This window comes from Microcaecilia unicolor, chromosome 13, assembly GCF_901765095.1.
Source record: "Microcaecilia unicolor chromosome 13, aMicUni1.1, whole genome shotgun sequence".
In the NCBI taxonomy this organism is placed as follows: Eukaryota; Metazoa; Chordata; class Amphibia; order Gymnophiona; family Siphonopidae; genus Microcaecilia; species Microcaecilia unicolor.
In genome coordinates, this window is record NC_044043.1 from 66,783,179 (window position 1) to 66,803,939 (window position 20,761).

The 20,761-nt window shown below is 44.6% G+C and overlaps 1 protein-coding gene across 3 annotated transcripts; it reads right to left on the bottom strand.

Moving 5' to 3' along the window:
* Positions 1-5,701: 5,701 nt before the first annotated feature.
* On the bottom strand, positions 5,702-19,425 carry H6PD (hexose-6-phosphate dehydrogenase/glucose 1-dehydrogenase). 3 transcript variants are annotated; one of them, XM_030222252.1, is made up of 5 exons: positions 19,361-19,425; positions 15,315-15,962; positions 11,301-11,418; positions 7,579-7,848; positions 5,702-7,167 (listed from the first exon to the last, which is right to left on the bottom strand). In XM_030222252.1, the coding sequence occupies exons 2-5, from the start codon at positions 15,939-15,941 to the stop codon at positions 5,828-5,830; spliced, it is 2,355 nt and encodes a 784-aa protein (XP_030078112.1). In that variant the 5' UTR covers positions 15,942-15,962; positions 19,361-19,425; the 3' UTR covers positions 5,702-5,827. The 3 variants fall into 3 exon arrangements, with proteins under 3 accessions (XP_030078112.1, XP_030078113.1, XP_030078114.1); XM_030222253.1 differs by lacking the exon at positions 19,361-19,425 and adding an exon at positions 19,265-19,336; XM_030222254.1 differs by lacking the exon at positions 19,361-19,425 and adding an exon at positions 18,648-18,767.
* Positions 19,426-20,761: the final 1,336 nt, after the last annotated feature.

A 20,761-nucleotide genomic window follows, 5' to 3' on the forward strand; every position in this document is an offset into this window, starting at 1 on the left:
CACTGTTATAAAATGATTGAACTGAATTTGGGAAGGGGATTATTTTAACATCTTTTTTTTATTGACAACAATCAAACCAAATCACAACAAAAGGATGCAATAATTTCATCAGAACAATCAACTCTCTTCACAAAGTCATACATCATTACATTTTTTTTCATTACAATTAGAGCTGATCAGAGATCAAGTGTTTATTTCAGTAGGGTTTAGCACAGTACAGCCCCAGATTTGCATTTGAAGTTAAATCATTTGTAAGACTACGAATAATGTATTTGGGACCAATCAAATATGAATATTTGGTACAGCCCTGTGTTACAATTTAACTGCTGGGAAGGGATTATAAAACAGAGGAAAGTCCCCGGGGTGTTGTAAATGAAGGCTCATGGCTCCAAATCCCAGTACTGGTTCTAATTGAACTGAAAGGCCAAAGAACCAAGAGGAAATGGCTGTGTCAAAAACAAACAAACAAAAAAATTAAGGGAAGCACTTAAGCACCTGACAAAGTCTTTCCTTTGAAACTCATATGTTAAAATACTAGCTTCAAAGTCGGTCTTCAACTTCAAGATGCAGGTAATATGGATAGGTACTTGAAGTAAACAAATGCTTGTAATTTAGAATTCCAGATTTTGGAGACCAAATGCCAGAGTCAGACCTAGATATTGTTGGTGGTAAGTGGATCCCCCTCATGAATCAGTGCTGAGGTCAGTTGTGTTTAATATAGCCCCAGTTCTGGTGCCAGGTCTTCCATGTTTATTTCATTTACAAAACAACTTGGCCAAATCTGCCAGCATTTGCTTCGTCCCAGAAATATAATTCATCATACTTTTGTGGGTTGCTAATTTCCGATTTCCTGAAAACATTTTTAAGGTGCAGTCTGGCAGCTTCTAGGTCATACTGGATGAGCTTGGTCTCTAGCCTACTAATGTTCCATGCTGGTGGAGCGCCATCTAGTGTCATACCCATCTATATTTATTTAATACCGCCTTTGCAACGAGCAGTTCAAAGCGGTTTATAATACTCGAAAAACAGTAGTCAAAAGTAAAGAAATAACTACAAAGGTAGATAAGAAAGAACAAGAGAAACCTCGCACATATGACAACATTAACTGACATTACAACAACAGAAGGGAGGGAAGAGAGAATAAGGAGGTAACAAGAGGGAGAGGGCTGCTCCAAACTGCAAAAAACTGACAACACCTAGAATGATGATGATGGAAAGACTTGCTGGAACAGCCATGTTTTACCCAAAGTCTTGGCATTTTTTTTTCAGGGACAGTTCACAGTGAATAGTAAGAGGCAGCAAAGAAGAATGCTTGACGGCTGGTAGATTCCAGAGTGGCACATCTATGGTCAGTTAGAGAGCGAAGAGTATGGCAGGGGGAGTATGGAATGGTGAGAGAAGACAGGTAGAGTAGTAAGCCAGTCCTAAAAGCCTTAAAAGTGATCATGACAAGCTTGAAACTAATACACTGCTCAATGGGGAGCCTGTGATGGAATCTGAATAAGGGGAAAATATGATCATGGCGGCGGGCATGACAGAAGAGTTTCAACGCAGTATTTTGGAGAGATTGTAGCTTCCTGAGAATTACATTCATAAGCAGAAGGATTAACAAAAAGATGCAATTTATTAGATTAATTTGGGACCTGGTTCACTCAGTTTTTGGTCTCATAGATAGAGACACCAACAGGGACTGAATGAGCACAAGTCTGAAACTTCCCACAGACATGAGAGAGAAAAGCTTAGGGGCAATTTATATACCCAGGTGTTAGGCTAACAAGGTCCAGATGTACTTATTTGCAGAGGGTTCAGTTATAACTTCCAACATATGTGTAAGATAGAGCTGCAACAAATGAAGTGATTACAAACAAAATCAACTCAAGTTCAGCAGGGTAATGAAATTGCTAATATACTGCAAAATACTCCACAGAAACTAACCACCTAATTCCACCAACATCTGGTTGAATACTGGACCTAGTATCTGAGGGCCTAATCTCACCATATTATCATAGAATGCCCCATGTCAGTTCACCTTAGACTGTCTGGCTGCTTTGAATTAGGAGCAAGCAGTGTAACTGTGGTATTGTGTACGTTAATCTTTACATCTTTCCAGAAACTAGCTAAATCTCAGTTGCATAATGTGAACACATTATACAAGTTAGTTATGTGTTAAAAATGTAGTGTGGCCCACACAGTTTGGAAAGCAGTTGTTTGCATTGTTTACAAGTTTCATGTCTACTGCCAAACATTAATTTTAATAATAATTCCTCCGTGTCATTAACATATGAGCCAGCAGGTGCTGAGCAGCCCCAAACTCCTTCACTGTGTCCAGGGAATGTAGTTTATATTGTGTTTGACATCTATGTTCATTATACAACTGGCCAGTGCCTCCCTCGAGAAGCTAATTGCGAAACAGGGTTCATGGAGGCTGTATGGTTTCAATTTGAGGTTGTTTGCCTAAGGAGAATATTCATATGACCAAACCTATACTGAAAGATGTAAGTAACATTTTTTTTGCAAATCTAGAATGGATTTGACAGATTTTTGGGGAGCCAGGGCTCAAATCCCACCGACACTCTTTGTGATTCCCTCCCCTTTCCCATTACCTCAGGTACAAAATTAGATTTTAAACCCCTGACGGCAGAGAAATATTTAACATACCTGAATATAAAGTCACCTTCAGATTCTACTGAAAGGCATGAGCTAAATCCAAACAATTCATGTGTTGAAGGTCCATCTTACCCCTGTGATAGCAGCATGATTGGACCCATGGCTTCTGATTGCGTGTCGTTTGTATACATCCTTTTTTGGCACCGATTATTTTATAAAGCCAACATACGTGCCATCATACAATTACCCCAGAGAATGTAAAGGTACACGTTTACAGCTACACTGAGACAGGTGTATTCTGTTACATACCAGTCCTGTTTTTTGGTATTGGAGAAACAGATTACATACCTTAATGTTATGGGAGGCACAGGCTGCCCAGGCTACACAGAGAAGAAAAAGGTCTTTTTTGGTGGCTTGGCACTATTACAACATATCTTCCACAAGGCCAGAAGTGCAGTTTTGAATACATTTCAGGGCATATTGTGATTTGATTTGGTAATTGTTCAACAATGTATTTTCTTGGGGTCTTCTGCCTGGGTTGGGGGGGGGGGGAATTTAGGGAACCCTAGCTACGCTTACCTCAATAGATGGCCTGGAGTCATCAGGCAACAGCTGTTTTCTCAAAGGATAAAGGTTATGGGATCTGGTGCCAACGGGATGTATATAAATTGGGATCATACTGTATAATGCTTTCATTGCTCTTTCATAGTTTTCCCATTCTTATGTACTAGACTGATGTTTTGTCTGTTATCCTTGTTCAACTGTGCGTTGTATAGTTTCTTTGATCCCGAATAAAAACCATTTAACCTTTCTTACTTTCCACCTCTGGGAATGCTTACACATACACCCCTGGATTCTCTGTGGGCACAATTCTGAGATGAATGTTAATCATCAATAACTAGATACTAACAACCAATTGCTGATGTTAATTAGCACCAATTAGGATTTGCACATGCATCTGGCTGCATGCTATATTTCTATAACACTGGGTGCCTAAATCCCATAGGGGACCTTTTACTAAGCTGCGGGAAAAAGGCTGGAAAAAGAAATGGCCATGTGGTAAGACTGAACTTACTGCATGGCCATGTGTGTGGGGGGGGGGGGGGGGGGGGGGCAAACTTACTGCCACCTATTGAGGTGGTGGTAAGGGCTCCTGTGTTCATGCAGCACCAATTACCACTGGGTAACCCCCAGAGGAAATATTTTTTCAAATATTTTCACTAGCGACGGAAATGCCATGCGCTGGGGGTGGAACTACCGCTGGCAGTAGTTCCAGATTGGCGCATGGTAAGGCGCATTGGGCTTACCGCCGCTTAGTAAAAGGGTCCCATATTGCGTAATCCAAAAGGCATGAGTGAGTCATGGACATTCCAAAAGGTTGCATGCAGTGGATTCACACAGGGTTCAGCAGGTGTAAGTCTAGCACTAAGCACTATTCTACAAAAGGTGTGAATGCTCTTTCTACAATACTGCTTAGTGCCGATCTTTTCCAGCACCCAATTCCTCCCATACTGCATAAACACAGATATTGAGGGCGGTCTTTCTATAAAGGAGCCACCTGGTTGTATGCAGCAGGAGTTCTGGCACTTAGAGAAATACTACCTAGCAGAAAGTATGTGCCATAATTTGATAGCACACAATTTGCCCGTGGGAGTGATCGTGGATGGAGCACACAGATATGCAGGTAAATTCTAAAATCCTCTCATTTACACACAGTTATTGTGTCTTAATGGATGTGTGTTTTCAGGCACTTGCACTATCATTCTAGAGACTCGAGAAACAAAGTGAGCACCAGAGCCAGGGCCTATAGCAGGTCCCTGTTTTAGGGGTTTGTGTGTTAATTTTATAAGAACCCACTTGAGTGCACAAAGTCCCTTATAAAATTACCTCTTTTGTTACTCAGGCCCTTGCTACATTTCTGATTTTTTTTTTTTTTTGTTACATTTGTACCCTGCGCTTTCCCACTCATGGCAGGCTCAATGCGGCTTACATGGGGCAATGGAGGGTTAAGTGACTTGCCCAGAGTCACAAGGAGCTGCCTGTGCCTGAAGTGGGAATGAAACTCAGTTCCTCAGTTCTCTCCCCCCCCCCCCCCCCCCCAGGACCAAAGTCCACCACCCTAACCACTAGGCCACTCCTCCACTGTTGCTACTATTTGAGATTCTACATGGAATGTTGCTATTCCACTAGAAGTCAGCCCTTGCAGATCACCAATGTGGCCGCGCAGGCTTCTACATGGAATGTTGCTATGAAATAGCAACATTCCATGTAGACTCTCCAATAGTAGCAACATTCCATGTAGAATCTCCAATAGTATCTATTTTATTTTTGTTACATTTGTACCTCGCGCTTTCCCACTCATGGCAGGCTCAATGCGGCTTACATGGGGCAATGGAGGGTTAAGTGACTTGCCCAGAGTCACAAGGAGCTGCCTGTGCCTGAGGTGGGAATTGAACTCAGTTCCTCAGTTTCCCAGGACCAAAGTCCACCACCCTAACCACTAGGCCACTCCTCCACTCTACTCTTTACATCAGAAAAGAGAAAAAATAAGTATATGTGAAAATTACAGGCATGACGTCTTGAGTGTTCACTCCTGCAGTTATCACACATCAGCTGAAAAAGCTAAAAACATCTATCGCCTTATAAAAATAATTTCCTAATGTGAAATTTAAAATTTACACAAGATTATAAAGACAAAGAATATTAATTTCCCTAGAAAATCACAGTCTCCTTCATTCTACAGCTTGACAAGTGTGGGCGTAGCACTTACATATGTCAGAGGCGTCAATAATTGGATTTACCCTCGTGCTAGGTGCTATTTTATAAAGTAAGCGCCAAAAGTCACAGCGCATAATTGCAAGGGGGACACACACATGGGCATGTCACCAAGCACCACTTACTCACACTGTGCGGTGCACTTAGACGCACCAGCTTTCACCAGTCACTGAGCTGCAGTAAATATGCGCTAGTTTTCTGTAACAGCTTAGGTGCTATGAGATAATTGGTGCTAAGCAGGCCCATTTGACACCTACATCTCGGCGCCAAATTAGAGAACTGCCCCCACAATCAGAACATTAAACGCTTCTCAACATGGTAAAATCAACCCCTGCTTTAAGTTCCTGAGATACAACAGACTCTGGAGACACAAAGGTGTTTGTCTGAACACATTAAGTCTATGTTACCAGAAACTCAAAACGCCAGACAGGAAAACAGTCCAGGGTCACCGAAATAAAGCTTCATAGTCTATGTACCAAACCAGTTGGCCAGTGTTGGGGTTCACCCCTGTGATGGGCCAATTCTGGGGTTCCTGCTCCACTCGGCTGATCAGTGTTACAATGTCATTCTTCCTCTTCCCAAGGACCAGCACTGCCACCTTCTGGGCCTTGTTAATGAGATGAAGGCTGAAGCTCATCCTCCAGTGGGGTTTCACAGGACTTTCTGTTAAAACCACTAGCTGATCTCTTTCCATGGCCTCTGGTGTGTGGGGAAAAATGGAGGCTGTGTGCCCATCAGTACCCACACCCAGCAGGATCATATGAAAGCTGGTGTTCTTGACCAGCAGGGAAATCTCCTTGGCATAGAATTCTGCGCCATGATCCTCCTCTGCACACAGCCTTTGGTTCATGTGCACTGGCATAGGATGGATGTGCAGATATGGTACCCGTACATGTTGTAGCAGTTTGTCGTACAAGCTGTCAAAGTTTGATTCATGATTTGTCAGTGGCACACAGCGCTCGTCCACCATCCACAGGTGAGTGTGCTTCCAGGGAAAAGTATAGTGGTGTGTTGCCAGCCTTTGCAGTAAGGCTGTGGGGCTGGATCCACCTGACAGAGCAAGGTGGAACACCCCAGAATGCTTTACAGCCTCCTCCGCAGCCACTTCAATGTCCTGTGCCAGCATGGAGACCAGAGTCTCAGACCAAGCAGTCACTAGCTGGCTACCCCGAAAGATGGACCTCACAGTCTTATAACTATCTGCCTGGCTATGCTGGTCACTGGTCATAAACTCCACATGCTGCTCCAGTGCAAATGACACCTCCCGTCCTGAGATGACAAAGTCCAGGAGGTTTCTGTTCTCTGTGCCCCCAGGGTAGAAACGAGGCACCTCTTGTGCTAAGCTTTCCAGCAGTGGAGTCCAGAAGTGCCAGGATGCCATCAGGTTTTGGGTAGTAATGAAGGCATCCTTTTTGCCCTGGTAGATGTTGGTTATGAGGGTGGTGTAGGCATCTTGCTCTTTCAGTGGGCGATACACATAGTATTCAGACAAAGGCTGCCCATACAGGTGCTGTGATGAGAAGTCTGTTACCTCCTGCCAGCTCTCTTCTGGCAGTATGGGCTTGAACAGGTTCTGGCTGACCACGACAGCAGGAAATTGAAGTTCTCCATGCCCAATGTGGAAGATTATCTGCTGGGGTTTACACTTGCTGCTCCTGGACACACAGAAAGCTTGGTGCTTGAAAAGAACACGCACGTAACTCACCCTCTCATCCAAGGCCTTTCCTGATGTGAGGACAAAGGGCACCCCTTCCCAGCGCAGACTGTCAATAAAGACCACTACACCTGGAAAAAGAAAAGGCATGAACAAGCAGTTGCCTTCAGTCTACTACATCTGTTTACCCAGAACACAAAAGAAGCAGACACCACTCTACACTGCACCCAAAAGATGTTTGAGAATGCTCAGACCTCCATCACCAAGAATGATTTGCCCACCCAGCAGGAAACAGCCTTCAACATTATGTTATTCATCAACTTCTGCTCTGGACAGTCAAAGAAATCAATACTCATTCTATTCCTCGAGATGGAGCTAATTCTCCATTCCATAACTATAATGGTCACATAGCTCAGCTCCTGGGGCATAGTCTGACAGTGACAGAGGTGGTCAGCTTCTTGCTGTGTAGAGGAGAGGGAATGCTGGGAGCCTCCCTGATTCTGGATCAGGAGCTGGAAAGCTATGGCTAACTTGTAACTTACCTGCAAAAGTAGGAGTTGTACTGAAGTGATGCTCATCTTTCTGGAGCTCTTCCCTCACCTGGTCGTTATACCCCTGGTACTGGCCAATGACGGCATTCGCTTTCTCCAGAGGCTGCAGCAACTTCACCAGGGCAAGTTTGTTTTTCAGAACCTCCTCCGAGTTGCTGCCATTTTTAGGGATCTCCATTGCAATGCATGTAAGGATCTCAGTCAGGTGGTTCTGGATGACATCACGGACAACACCATACTGCTCATAGAAGCTGGTGCGACCTGGAGAGGTGCGGGGACAACAAAGAGAAATAAAATGATGTAACAGTTTCATTATTTTAATAAGTCAATGCCATGAAAGAAATATATACTACAATGTGAAATATTTATTTCATATATTTGATATAGCGCACGGGGCCCAGCCAAAGCTTCAATGCAGTTTACAAAAACAAATTTAAAGCTAGAGCATAGAAGAAAAAGAGAAATGGAAAACAGAAAAAGAAAGGGAAGAGGAAGGGGGGGGGGGGGGGAGACACAGAAAAGGAGGAGGAAATCATAAAAATCGGGCAAAAGGGGAAGGTTATGAATGGGGGGTCAAATGCAGTTCTGAAAAGGTGAGTTTTTAGTGCCAGTTTGAAAGATGCAATTATGGGTTGACCCCAAATCTGACGTGGAAGCTCATTGCAGAGTTTAGGACCTAAATAGCTAAAAGCAGAATCTCAAGTACTGGTGAGATGGATAGAAGAGGGTGGTGGAAAGGAAAGAAGATTATTATCAGCCGATCTAAGACAACGTAAAGGAGAGCAGGGAATAAGATACCTGTTCAGATAGAGAGGGGCTGAAGGGGACCTAATTTATATACCAACAGTAGAATCTTGAATTTTATTCAGGAGGAAATAGGAAGCCAGTGTTTGGAAATCAGAGAAGAATGACTTGATCATTGTGAAGTAATTTGACTGCTGTTTATTGGATGAGTTGTAAGTGTTTTATACTCTGTAAAGGCAGACCTGCAAGAAGGGAGTTACAATAACCCAAACGAGAAATAACCAGAGCATGTATAAGGGGATGTAGAAATGTGGCAGGAAGGATGGAACGGACAGACCAAAGACGATGTAAAGCAAAAAAGGAAGCATGAAGAATCGAATGTATGTGAGGTGGAGATGAAAACGGTAACAGAGTTCAAACATGTGTGGGATAAACATAGAGGAATCCTGTTCAGAAGGAATGGATCCTAAGGAGCTTAGCGGAGATTGGGTGGCAGAGCTGGTGGTGGGAGGCGGGGCTGGTGGTTGGGTGGCGGGGGTAGTGCTGGGAAGACTTCTACGGTCTGTGCCCTGAAAATGACAGATACAAATCAAGGTAAGGTATACACAGAAAGTAGCACATATGAGTTTATCTTGTTGGGCAGACTGGATGGACCGTGCAGGTCTTTTTCTGCCGTCATCTACTATGTTAGGTTTGAAGGATAGAGCCGAGTCGAATGAGACACCCAGAATCTTGACTGGGTCCTTGAAAGCTAAGGTAGTGCCTTCTAACAGAGGGGCAGAAACTGGTGAATGGTGGGGGGGGGGGGGGGAGAAAAGAAACAATTCACACTTATCTGCATTAAGAAATAAAAGGTTAGATTTAAGTCATGAGGAGACCTTGGAGAGACAGTTGAGAGCTGAGACTGGAGATATGTCCGAGAACCTAAAGAAGATTTGAATGTCATCCGCAGAACAAAATCTCTATCCCCAAGAACTGACATCACTACTGATCACCCATGAGCCAGCTACCAGGTCACTATCCATCCATCAAGCACTAAGGGCACGCTCTAGGCATTAAGATGACTGTCCATTCCTGCAACTATGACCTACAGCCCCTACGTTCACTGGTCATGTAACTGTAAGCCCATGTATTAAGGCCCTTATCATCCATTATTCAATGAATATGAGAAGGTATGAGAAGATTTCAGAAAAGGTGGCAGGAAGGGAACCCTCTGTAGAGGATTTCAGGGACTGTTTGGTTCTTTGCCAGACATACGACAGCTCTCTTACCACCATGTTGAGGCTTAAAGCTTCAGCCCCACCACAGAACAAGCACAGCAATGACAGCAGCACACACACACATACACACAGCCCTATCGCAGAACGGGCATAGTAATGACAGCAGCTCACATACACACAAGGCCAGCTCAAGAAGCTGTGGAACTCTAAGCCAACATTTGCTTTTCCATTCATACCAGCACCAAGTCTAAGAACTCAAACTGCACCAGCCCTTCCTATACAAAAGCTAGTGTTTCAAATATTTCTAGACCACTAGGACACCTCCACCTGGGAAAAAGAGAACAAGTTGGCCTGCTACACATTGCTACCCAGAATCTACATTCTAACAGAATCTCTCACCTCAGTTGAAAGTAAAGAATAAAACTACAACTTAGAGATACATATGCAGACAAAAAGTCAAAATGGAAACTTCTTTCCCAAATATTTACTGTAAACAGTTTTTATTAAAGTACATAACACCGATATGGACTTTGGAGCGGGGGAGGAACTACAAATGGTGTGGTCCCCCTTTTGGAACGCTTTAACACCACCAGCCAGGAGCTACTTGTTAAACCTGTAACGACACAAATAATCATGCATAGATGAGGGGAGGTTCGGGGGGGGGGAAGGGAGGCAGGGTGGTAGCTTGGGAAGGGAGGTGGGGAATGAAAATGTTATGCACTGTTGTTACAATTTTAAAGTACAATCAGGCAGGAGTACGATGTTAAGATGTTATGGTACTGAAAAGAGTGTGAGTTTTGGTTAATCATTGTACTGCCAATAAAAATTATCGAAACAAAGTACATAACACCATCTTGAACCATCACAACATTTCTATACATCTGAAACAAAAGTATAGAAACCCAGCTCCCCCCCTCCCCAATACATTACATCTTCAACTCCAATCCCCAACTTAACCTCGCCCCCAATATTTATTGATCCTGCCTTCCCTCTTCCTTACTCCAGCATCTATCCTTATGCTTCTCCCTTTACACCCTTCCTCTGCATATGTCCTTTTTCTTCTCCAACACCGCCCCCCCCCCCAATCTTTCTCTTCCTTTCTTCCTTCTCAGTACCCAGCATGTACTAGCCCCAGCTCTCTTCCAACCCCTCTCCTGGCATCAGCTCTGGCTCCCCCTTCCTCCCCCAGCTTCAGAATTCTCTCCACCATGGTAACCATGGGAGCTCCTTCCTTCCCTCCAGCTCTTCCTCAGCCCATCTCACGTCTTGTCACCAGCACTGCATAGGTTTTAAAAGTGGTAACAGTTACTTCCTGTTTCTTGCAAATATGCAAACTAGAAGTACCTGTTTCTCATGTTTAAAAACTGTGCGGTGCCAGTGATAAGACATGAAATGAACTAAGGAACAGCAGTGCAGTCGGTGTGAAGGGGCTCCTGCTGCTTTAAAGCGTGGAGTCGGTGAGGCAGGCTTCAGGTGCCCTGAGTCAGTGCCTCACTGGCTTGCTTCTTAAGCTGGCCCTGCCCACACAGCCTCACCCCAGAAGAAGTATGGCAAAGGTGTCAGCAAGGCAAGCACACTCCCCACACTGCTCCACCGGTATCTCCACCGTGCCCTGAAGGGAGCACCTTTAAGAGACAGGAATCTGATATTCTGCTCATTTAGTTTTTATCCTCGATGCTGGACTTGCTATGTGGGGGTGTCTGAACTGAAATCAGTTACAGCTGACCACCATCAAATCTGCTTTCCTACCTTTAGCATCTAATGTTTCTTTCAGAACTATTTCTACTCTCTCCACATTGTGCCGGTTCCAAATAGGGTCCAAAAATTGTCTGTTCTGCTGTCGAAAAGGCAAGATCTCGGCCACAACCTGCAAAGAAAGAAGACGACAGATTACAACAAGCTGTTGAACAAACACAAGGACTCTTGAGGGAATCCATGAAGCAACTCAGAATGTGAGCCAGGGTCTGCACAGCAGTAAGCCCTTGTCCAGTACTTCCTAAATACCGTATTTTTCGGACTATAAGACGCACTTTTTTCCCCCAAAATTTGGGAGGAAAATGGGGGGGTGCGTCTTATAGTCCGAAGGTAGACTTCTTCCTACTCACACGATCTTCCCTGGTGGTCTAGTGACGTCGGGGCAGGAAAGAGCCCCCTCTTTCCTGCCCAGCGCGCTGCTCTCCATCCTCCTGTATGCAGCCTGACGGTCTCGGCGAGATTCAAAATGGCCGCCGAGAATTGAAGTCTCGGCGGCCATTTTGAATCTCGCCGAGACCGTCAGGCTGCATACAGAAGGATGGAGAGCAGCGCGCTGGGCAGGAAAGAGGGGGCTCTTTCCTGCCCCGACGTCACTAGACCACCAGGGAAGATCGCGTGAGTAGGAAGAAGTGGTGACAGGGCCGGGGGGAGGGCGGGATTCGGACAAGACGCACCGGAGCACCTAGGTTTTAGAGTTGGGAAAAAGGAAAAAAAAATTTTTCCTATTTCCCTCCTCTAAAACCTAGGTGCGTCTTATGGTCCGGTGCGTCTTATAGTCCGAAAAATACGGTAGTTACCCAATATGACCCTGTTTCAACACTGAAAAATTCATGTCACTCCAGATGATAACTCCCATTCACTTTCTTCTCTCTCTACTTATCCAAAGCATGAAGGCAGCAGCAGAAGAAGCATAACTACATTAGCTGTAGTCAGTGCAGAACCTTGTGTGTCACTGTGCACTCACAACCCCCCCGTACTCTGCACGAGTTTCCAGGCTAACAGGAAGCCCAGTGCGTAAGGAGGGAGAAGGGCTTATGTACTTTCGCCGACTCGTAGGCCCCATATGCCAACTACCACTACTGGGAATAGCTTAGGGTGGAGATCAAGAGGAAGGGGACAGCCCTCCTTCTGTGACCATGTCCGACAACATGACCTTATTTGGATCCCAACCTACAGTTTGGGAATTACTGCCTTTGCCAGTAAAAGAATCTGCAGAACCTATCATACAGAAATGGGCACAAGTGGTAGAGGTGAATATACTAATGAAGAATTTTCAGAAGGACTCGGGGGGGGGGGACTGCATCGGTGGTGGAACGTGTGCAACTTTGTGAACTTCATTATAAAGTAATGCCCAGATTGTATAACGCACCCCAGGTGGGCCCATAGGGTATGGCCACAGAGTGGAGGAGTGGCCTAGTTCTTGCACGCACAAACTCATAGAAGCAGAAGCCTGCGCGGCCACATTGGTGATCTGCAAGGGCCGACTTCTACATGGAATGTTGCTAGTGGAATAGCAACATTCCATGTAGAATCTGAAATAGGAGCAACCGTGGAGGAGTGGCCTAGTGGTTAGGGTGGTGGACTTTGGTCCTGGGGAACTGAGTTTGATTCCCACTTCAGGCACAGGCAGCTCCTTGTGACTCTGGGCAAGTCACTTAACCCTCCATTGCCCCACGTAAGCTGCATTGAGCCTGCCATGAGTGGGAAAGTGCAGAGTACAAATGTAACAAAAATAAAATAGATACTATTGGAGATTCTACATGGAATGTTGCTACTATTGGAGATTCTACATGGAATGTTGCTATTCCACTAGCAACATTCCAGGTAGAAGCCTGCGCAGCCACATTGGTGATCCGCAAGGGCCGACTTCTACATGGAATGTTGCTAGTGGAATAGCAACATTCCATGTAGAATCTCAAATAGTAGCAACAGTGGAGGAGTGGCCTAGTGGTTAGGGTGGTGGACTTTGGTCCTGGGGAACTGAGGAACTGAGTTCAATTCCCACTTCAGGCACAGGCAGCTCCTTGTGACTCTGGGCAAGTCACTTAACCCTCCATTGCCCCATGTAAGCCGCATTGAGCCTGCCATGAGTGGGAAAGCGCGGGGTACAAATGTAACAAAAATAAAATAGATACTATTGGAGATTCTACATTGAATGTTGCTACTATTTAAGATTCTACATGGAATGTTGCTACTATTGGAGATTCTACATGGAATGTTGCTATTCCACTAGCAACATTCCATGTAGAAGGCTGCGCAGGCTTCTGTTTCTGTGAGTACGTGCAGGACGTCAGACTCACAGAAGCAGAAGCCTGCGCGGCCACATTGGTGATCTGCAAGGGCCGACTTCTACATGGAAAGTGCGGGGTACAAATGTAATAAAAATAAAAAAATATCAGTTTGTTGTTTAAAATGTGGCAGTGTGAAAGGGTGCATCCTTACTGGTCCATGCTCAACTACAATGTTGGGTCAGTTAATACCAAAAACATCTAGGAACTTAGTATTTTGGATTATACAGATAATATGGAACTGCCCTCTCTAATGCAGGAATGATTTGTGCGAAAAGCGTACTTGACAGGGAAGAAAAAGTATAATGTTACTACAGATACAACCAAACCCCCCAACCTTTACCTTATGGAAAAATCAAATGCATCAGCTACTATGGATGGAGCAATTAACAACATTGAGACTGGGGGAATGAGCAATAATGCGCTTTCTAGTCATTTGGGACCTATTTCTGGCCTCTAGTTTCAAGAATACGCAGTATCCTGTTGAATAGGTCGAGAATATGAGGGGAATGGTGGGGGGAGGGAGGATTAAACAAAACATTGATGGTTATAAGTGTTTTTGATATTGGAAAAGTTCAATGGATTGTGGCATTCTGTTTCAGGCGAACATGTAATATAACTGGCATATCGTGTTTTGTTGTTTGTGCAATAAAGAAGAATTTTTAGAAAAGGATTTGCAGCTGCTGCAATACACAGCACCCACCCATCAACTGAACTCTATGGTGGGGACCCTCACTCATGAAAGACTCAATAAGCAATGTTCAGAGGCCCCAGGGCTCTAATGCCCTGCAATGATAATAATATATGCTACAAAATGATGCCACTCTTGAGAGGAACACATGTTCAAGGTCAATGCAGTTACTGTTTTACAGGGCAGAACTGCTTCAGGGTGGAGACTTGAATGAGCAGAGCAACACACAGGTTTCCCTTCCTGTCTGCACCATTCTGACCAGGTCTGCAGACAATCAATCTCTCATCCCCCTTCCAGCAAACAAACTCTTGGATGTGAAACTCCCCCTCGCTGCTGGAATTCAAGCTGTGATGTCCCTTTCACATTCCTGCATTGCTTCTCAATCTGCTCAGTAGCACCATGGAAAAGCAGATCTACCAATACCACAAAAGACTAACAACCCCACAGGCTTCCAAACCACTCTACAGAAGCAAATCTCTCCCCTGGATTTCCACCCCAATGCAAAGACACAGGGAAAAGGAGCATCTCTTTTCTGCATTTAAACGACTTTCTTTGCTCCTCCTAGTGCCATGACAGGCAGTACAGGGGCAGCCACTGCTGCAAGCAAGCAGTAAAAGAGTGCTCAGTGCTACAGTATGCAACTTCCAGCATTGCAGCACATAAGCACCCACTGCTCTCTCTCCAACAGCAAAGTGATCTGCTCAAGGTCACTGTGAGTAAACAGTGGTACTAAGATTTGAACACAGCCCACGGCATAGATTCTTTGATACCACGTCCCCCCCCCCTTGCAGATCTTGAAAGGGGGATCGTTTGTAGCTAAGATCAAATAAAAAGTCTGCCAAGTACACTGAAAACTGTCCCACCTTGCCTTTTAGGCTCAGATTGAGAATTTGTAGAATAATGTTTGATGAGGGAGCAAACTCTGCCACTCAGCTCTGCTGGGGATATGATTACATTTCAACCAGGAAGCTTATACAATCCTCTTTAAAAAGTTTTGAAAATAAAGTACAACAGAAAACCAGGGCTTACCTGCTTGCCCAAGTAGTGGTCCACCCTGTACATCTCCTCCTCCAGAAAAAAGGTGTGCAGTTCCTTGGCTAGTTGCTGAGCAGATTCGTGATCATGTCCAAATGGTTTCTCCAGCACCACTCGTAACCAAGCCCCTGGCTTTGGCCTGCAACTGCTATTAATGTGATGGGCAATGTCCACATAGGCAAATGGGGGTACAGACAGGTAGAAGAGTCTGCCAGCTTCCTGCAACCCCTTCTCTCTAAGAGAACTCTCAATGTCCTGGTTCAGGGATACGTAGTCCTCAGCAGTCTTTAGCTGCCAGTAGCGAGTCAGCTTCAAAAACTGGTCTTTCAGCAAAGCACATCTGTCTGGGAAGACGTCCGGGGAGCAGCTCAGCCTCTTCAGTGCTTCAAACATTAAAGTCTGACCCTGCTCTGGTGGTGTTAGCGCAGCTCCATGGAAGCTAAAGCTGTGGCCATTATCTATCTGATCCACGTAGAGCTGAAAGAAACCCTGCAACAAGTACTTCTTTGCCAAGTCTCCTGTGGCCCCAAGTAAAACCACAGAAATGTGGCCTTGGGATCCTGCCACCAAAGATGAAAAGATTGTGAAGAAAACAATGACTCCGAGAAGTTTTGCCTGCATCTTCTGGGATTACAGAAGGTTCTAGAGGAGGAAAGAAAAGTTCAGACAATACTAACCTTGGATTAATTCAGCTACAATTAAACCAACCAGCAACAGGTAAAGAGCTTCCTCACACAAGCTCCCTTTGCAGCAGGGGCCTTTGCCTGCATAGGGTCCCTTTTTGGAGCAGTCCCTACAACCTCTCCTGCCTCTCTGAACTGCTTCTGATAAGGTGGGAGCCCACAGCCTCACTCTATAAATCATTAGACAGGGCAGAGAGTTTGCACAAAGAACATTTCCTGGATGAGGAAGCCCCTACTATTCCCAGCAAAGAGCAACATCTGCATTCAAGTTCCCACTATCGGTCATCATTCTAAGCATCCAATCAACCATCGGCATGTTTGCTTTCCATGGTATAAAGATTTCACAAGAAATTATTTGAAAAATGCTGAGGGAGTGTCTGATATCTGAAACACTATTCATGATCTCTACAAAAAAGTTACTGGAAGCTCCTTCCAAACTCTGTTCACAAATGCATCCTGCCTGCATATGGAGTTTGCCCTGGTTAATGTTTTTCTCCTGGGTTCTGCTCTTTTGCCAGTCTTGTCTTCAGAGTAATGTCTGCCTCTGGCTAGTCACAGGAAGCTCATTTATTTAACAGGGGACTAGACTGTGAATGGACACAGGAATATATGTTGCATCTATTTTTATAAAAACAACATATGCACTTAGATGTCTAACAGAATAGTCTCCCTGAAAGCTCCTGCACACATATGCCTGCTCCAAGGCTGGAGCAACTTTTGCATGTATTGGCCAATAAGAATTGCATTTGCACACATATTTGATAAAATATGTGCATAAGGGCCAATCCCACCCTGCTCATTCTCCATCCTTGGGAATGCCTATACATATCTCACACAACAGTAGGTGCTATGTTTTCCGAGCACCTGCTTTATGCATAAGTAGGAACTTATACAACTGCCCCTCCCTATACAAATATGTAAAACACTGCTCTGCACACTTAGGCTATTTACAACATTATCCCCTAATAGGGACAGCTTTTAAGAGGTTTTACACAAATAAACTCGTTTGAAAAGTAGCCCCTGCCATCACTTCCTCATGCTTGCATCTAAATTACACATACTTTACTTTTAGCTGTACCAGAAGAGCGCAGGGGTCAGCACAGTACAGTACACAAGGTGTCATTTTAAAATCTCTACAGTTACTTTATTCCATGTACTTTGGACATGCACAGTACGTGGATATACAATTACTTGCATTACCAACGTCTGAAAGGGAAACTCCATGCAGTTTTCCATCCACATTCCAATCTGTGTCACATGACACTCACAAATGAAAACTAATGCAACAGGAAAAGAAAAATGGCCAAGAAATTGACAATTGTACGGAGCACTTCTTCATCACCAGATGTGAAACACAGCTTAAATACTAGGCAGGGGTGTAGTCAAAAGTGGACTGACAGTGATCTGCAGCCCCATAAGCCACTAATAACCTATCCAACATATTACTGGTTAGGAGATAGTGAGCTCCCCTACTGCTGTGGGTCCTCAGGTACTGCCCTATTGACAGACTGGTCAGTCCACCCCTGGATGTAGTCACTGGTAAGCCACAGCCCCACCTCTTTTCAGTCAGGCCCACCCAGTCAGTGGCAAGTGGCCTGGGCCACTGCAAAGAAAACCAGAGGCTGCATCAACATCTGAACTGCCCAGGGCCCTTTCACACCAACCTCAAGCCTTGCCAAAAAATCACTCCTGTCTACACCACCAATACTAGGGACTGGAGGCATTCTATTAAATTAACTAGTAGAAATTTATTATTCTTTTTTGTTTTAAGCAACACATAGTTAAAGTACAGACTTTGCTGCCAGAAAATGTGATCATGGCTAGTAATATAGCCAAGGTAAAAAAGGTTCTGGGAAGCAGCTAGAGGACAGGTCTCAATAACCATTACTTAAGCTTGATAACACAGGCAACTTTTTGAACGAGCAACATGGAACCGACCTTCCTTTTCTGGGATCTCATCATTAAGTCCAAGTATCTTAGACTGGCCACTGACAGAACCAGGATGCTGGGCTCAATGGACAACTGGTCTGTTCCAGCTTGACACTGCTTATGTCTTCTACAGAAGAACAATAACAATGCCTTTTGGGTAAGACCCCTCCTCGAGGAGTAAATCACAATGCAAACAGGATGTCATGGAACTTACATAAAATAGTGTGTCTGCCTACCCTGTGGGCTCTCATCTGAAGCTGCTCAGACTTTCTGTGGCAGGGGAGATTGCAGGACTCTTGTCCAAAAGGGGTACGTAATTAAGCTGTGGAATCTTGTTGCCAGTGATGTGTCAAGGTGACAAATAAAGGGGATCAAAAGAAGTCTGGACAAGTTCCTGGAGGAAGAGTCCATAAAAATGTATTTGGAAAGCCATCATTTGATCCTTGAAATTAACTATGAGAAATTTGAGCTACTTTTTATAGTCTTTTGAGTACCTGTGACTCTGGGACTGGCCACTGTTGGAGAAAGGGTGATGGGTTCAATTAATTTTGGTCTGACTTAGTATGGCTGTTCTTATATTCACTAACACACCATAACTCTAAAACCTTCAAACATATAAAAATATTGGACTGTTTACAGCTAATTAAATAAATAAAATAACACAAGGAATCGCTAAAGCATCATAAAATATGATAAAATCCATAATTCTTCTTACCAAATATTTTGTTCTCACATCATATATGCCTCATTAACATCCCTGGTTACTTCCTGCACCCAAAGAAGTAACAAGTCCATTATGCATGCTAAACTTGGGCTGCTTTCGTTTCTCTTTCTGCACCTATATCCTTGTATGGCAGCCTCTATTATTATTAACATTTCCCTGCCATTACCTTCTTCTCACTTTCCTCCAGTCTCTGGATTCTCCCCTCCCGCCCCCCCCCCCCCCCCCAATTTCCTTCTTACTCCTCTCCTTAATGCTTCCCATCCCCTCTCATAGGAGATAACTTTTCAAAATTATTGGGGGGTGCTAAGCCCAGTGAAAATAACTCCTCCCTGGATACATACAAGGAATTTTCTCAATATTGGGGGTGCTGAAGCACCCCCAGAGCCGGCTCCTTTGTCCCCTCTTCTTCTCCTTGTACCCAAGCCCCTCTCCTTTGACTTGCATCCTGGCTTCTGTATTCCCTGGCATAAATTCGACCCAACTATCCTCTACAGCACAAGAGGTCCACTTAAGATGTTTTTGTATCTTCTCAGACTTCCCTGCTCTGGCAGCCCTTTCCAATAGTTTACTCAACAGCCTTTAAAATTTGAATTCATGCCACTACATACCAGACCCTCGTCCTTTATTTCTTATGACCTCCCTCCCTCCTCCCTGTTCATGGTCTCACTTAGACAAACAAATAAACTATTACGAGGGGATCTCACCTGTCGCGTCACTTCCTACTTCTAGGAATCCGTGCTCCCGATAGGCCCAACCACCTTGAATGTTCAACTTCAACCTAACTTGTTGTACTGCCTGCAGTTCTTCCTGGTTCTTACAGCCAATGAACTTAAGTCCTTTGACGTTCATTTAGCCAATCAGATGAGCTTCAGTTAAAGCCTCTGACGTGCCTTCAACTAAGCAGATGAGCCTGAACTGCCAGGTCTGGGAGGGAGAAGGGAGGCGGGGTGGAGCTCAGTCCCTATTCATTCGTTCGGTGCCTCTGCCTTGTGGCTACTGGCACTACCAAGGAGCTTTTTAGGTTACTACTGATAAATATGGACTTTCTTAGCGGTAGATAGCGGAAGGTGGAGGCGAGCTTTCTGTTTGATGATTGTCTCTACAAAGACCAGATCGCAATTCCGATTGACGAGGACGTAAAACTGAAGTGCGATCTACAAAATATATTAGTTGTACAAATATGATCTTAATAAGTTTGGATAGCAATAGCAGGTTGCAAGAATTAGAGTATGCATTTATAGTATTCTTTCAGTGCATGAAAACTTATTGTGGCACAGGTGTTATTGCTAGGTATCTTTAACAGATGGATCAAATACATTTCCATAATACAAATGTTCTGTCATAATAAAAGAAACAAAAAATTTCTCCCAATAGCTACACACACACACACGTTCTGATCTTTACTGTTGGAAACAATGGTGCAGTGGCGAACAGAGGTTCATCAGCTGCTTAAAATTTGTGCAGCTGAGAAGCAATGTTCTCTAAGGTGCACAAGGATCTGCCCCTCATCATGGGGTGTGGTGCATCAATCCATATCCCCTCCAAACCCACCTACCCCAATCATAGCAAAAACGATCCAACTGACAGCTATGCAGGACCAGGCCTAGGTATCTGACGACCTTGGTGAACCTTCAGCCATGCAAACCCCATCCTTGTGCCTGGCATTTTCTATACCCCACCCCCCTTAATCCAGCATCGCCCTTTCCATTCCCTTACCTGCACCCTTTCTACAATTCAGCATCTCTCCTTCTATTCTCTACCCCCTCCTTTCCAGCATCTCCCCTTCTATTTGCTCCCCCTCCCACCATGTCCAGAATCAACCTTTCCAGCATCTCTCCTCCAGTTTCCTGCTTCCCCCTCCCCCAGCTGTCCAGAATCTCTATTTCCTATCCCCTGCCATATCTGGCATCTCCCCCTCTTCCCTTTCCCCTGCTGCCACCCCTACCTTCTTTCTGCACCCTAGGTGGACTTCTGGGGTCATGCACCAGACCTCTTCCTGGAACCCAACAATCACAGGTCCCAAATTCAGTCACTGGATGTTACTATTGTGAGTGCCATCTCTGCTGCTTTATTAAACCAAGTAGCAACCTTCAAGTCATTTGTAA

What these genes read in the sequence shown, in the direction of transcription:
- H6PD (XM_030222252.1), bottom strand. Translation starts at nt 15,941, where the DNA reads ATGCAGGCAAAACTTCTCGGAGTCATTGTTTTCTTCACAATCTTTTCA. An exon ending in ACCACTACTTGGGCAAGCAG is followed by an intron (nt 11,419 to 15,314) that starts GTAAGCCCTGGT and finishes CTTTCTTTGCAG; the next exon opens with GTTGTGGCCGAGATCTTGCC. An exon ending in AGAAACATTAGATGCTAAAG is followed by an intron (nt 7,849 to 11,300) that starts GTAGGAAAGCAG and finishes GCACCTCTCCAG; the next exon opens with GTCGCACCAGCTTCTATGAG.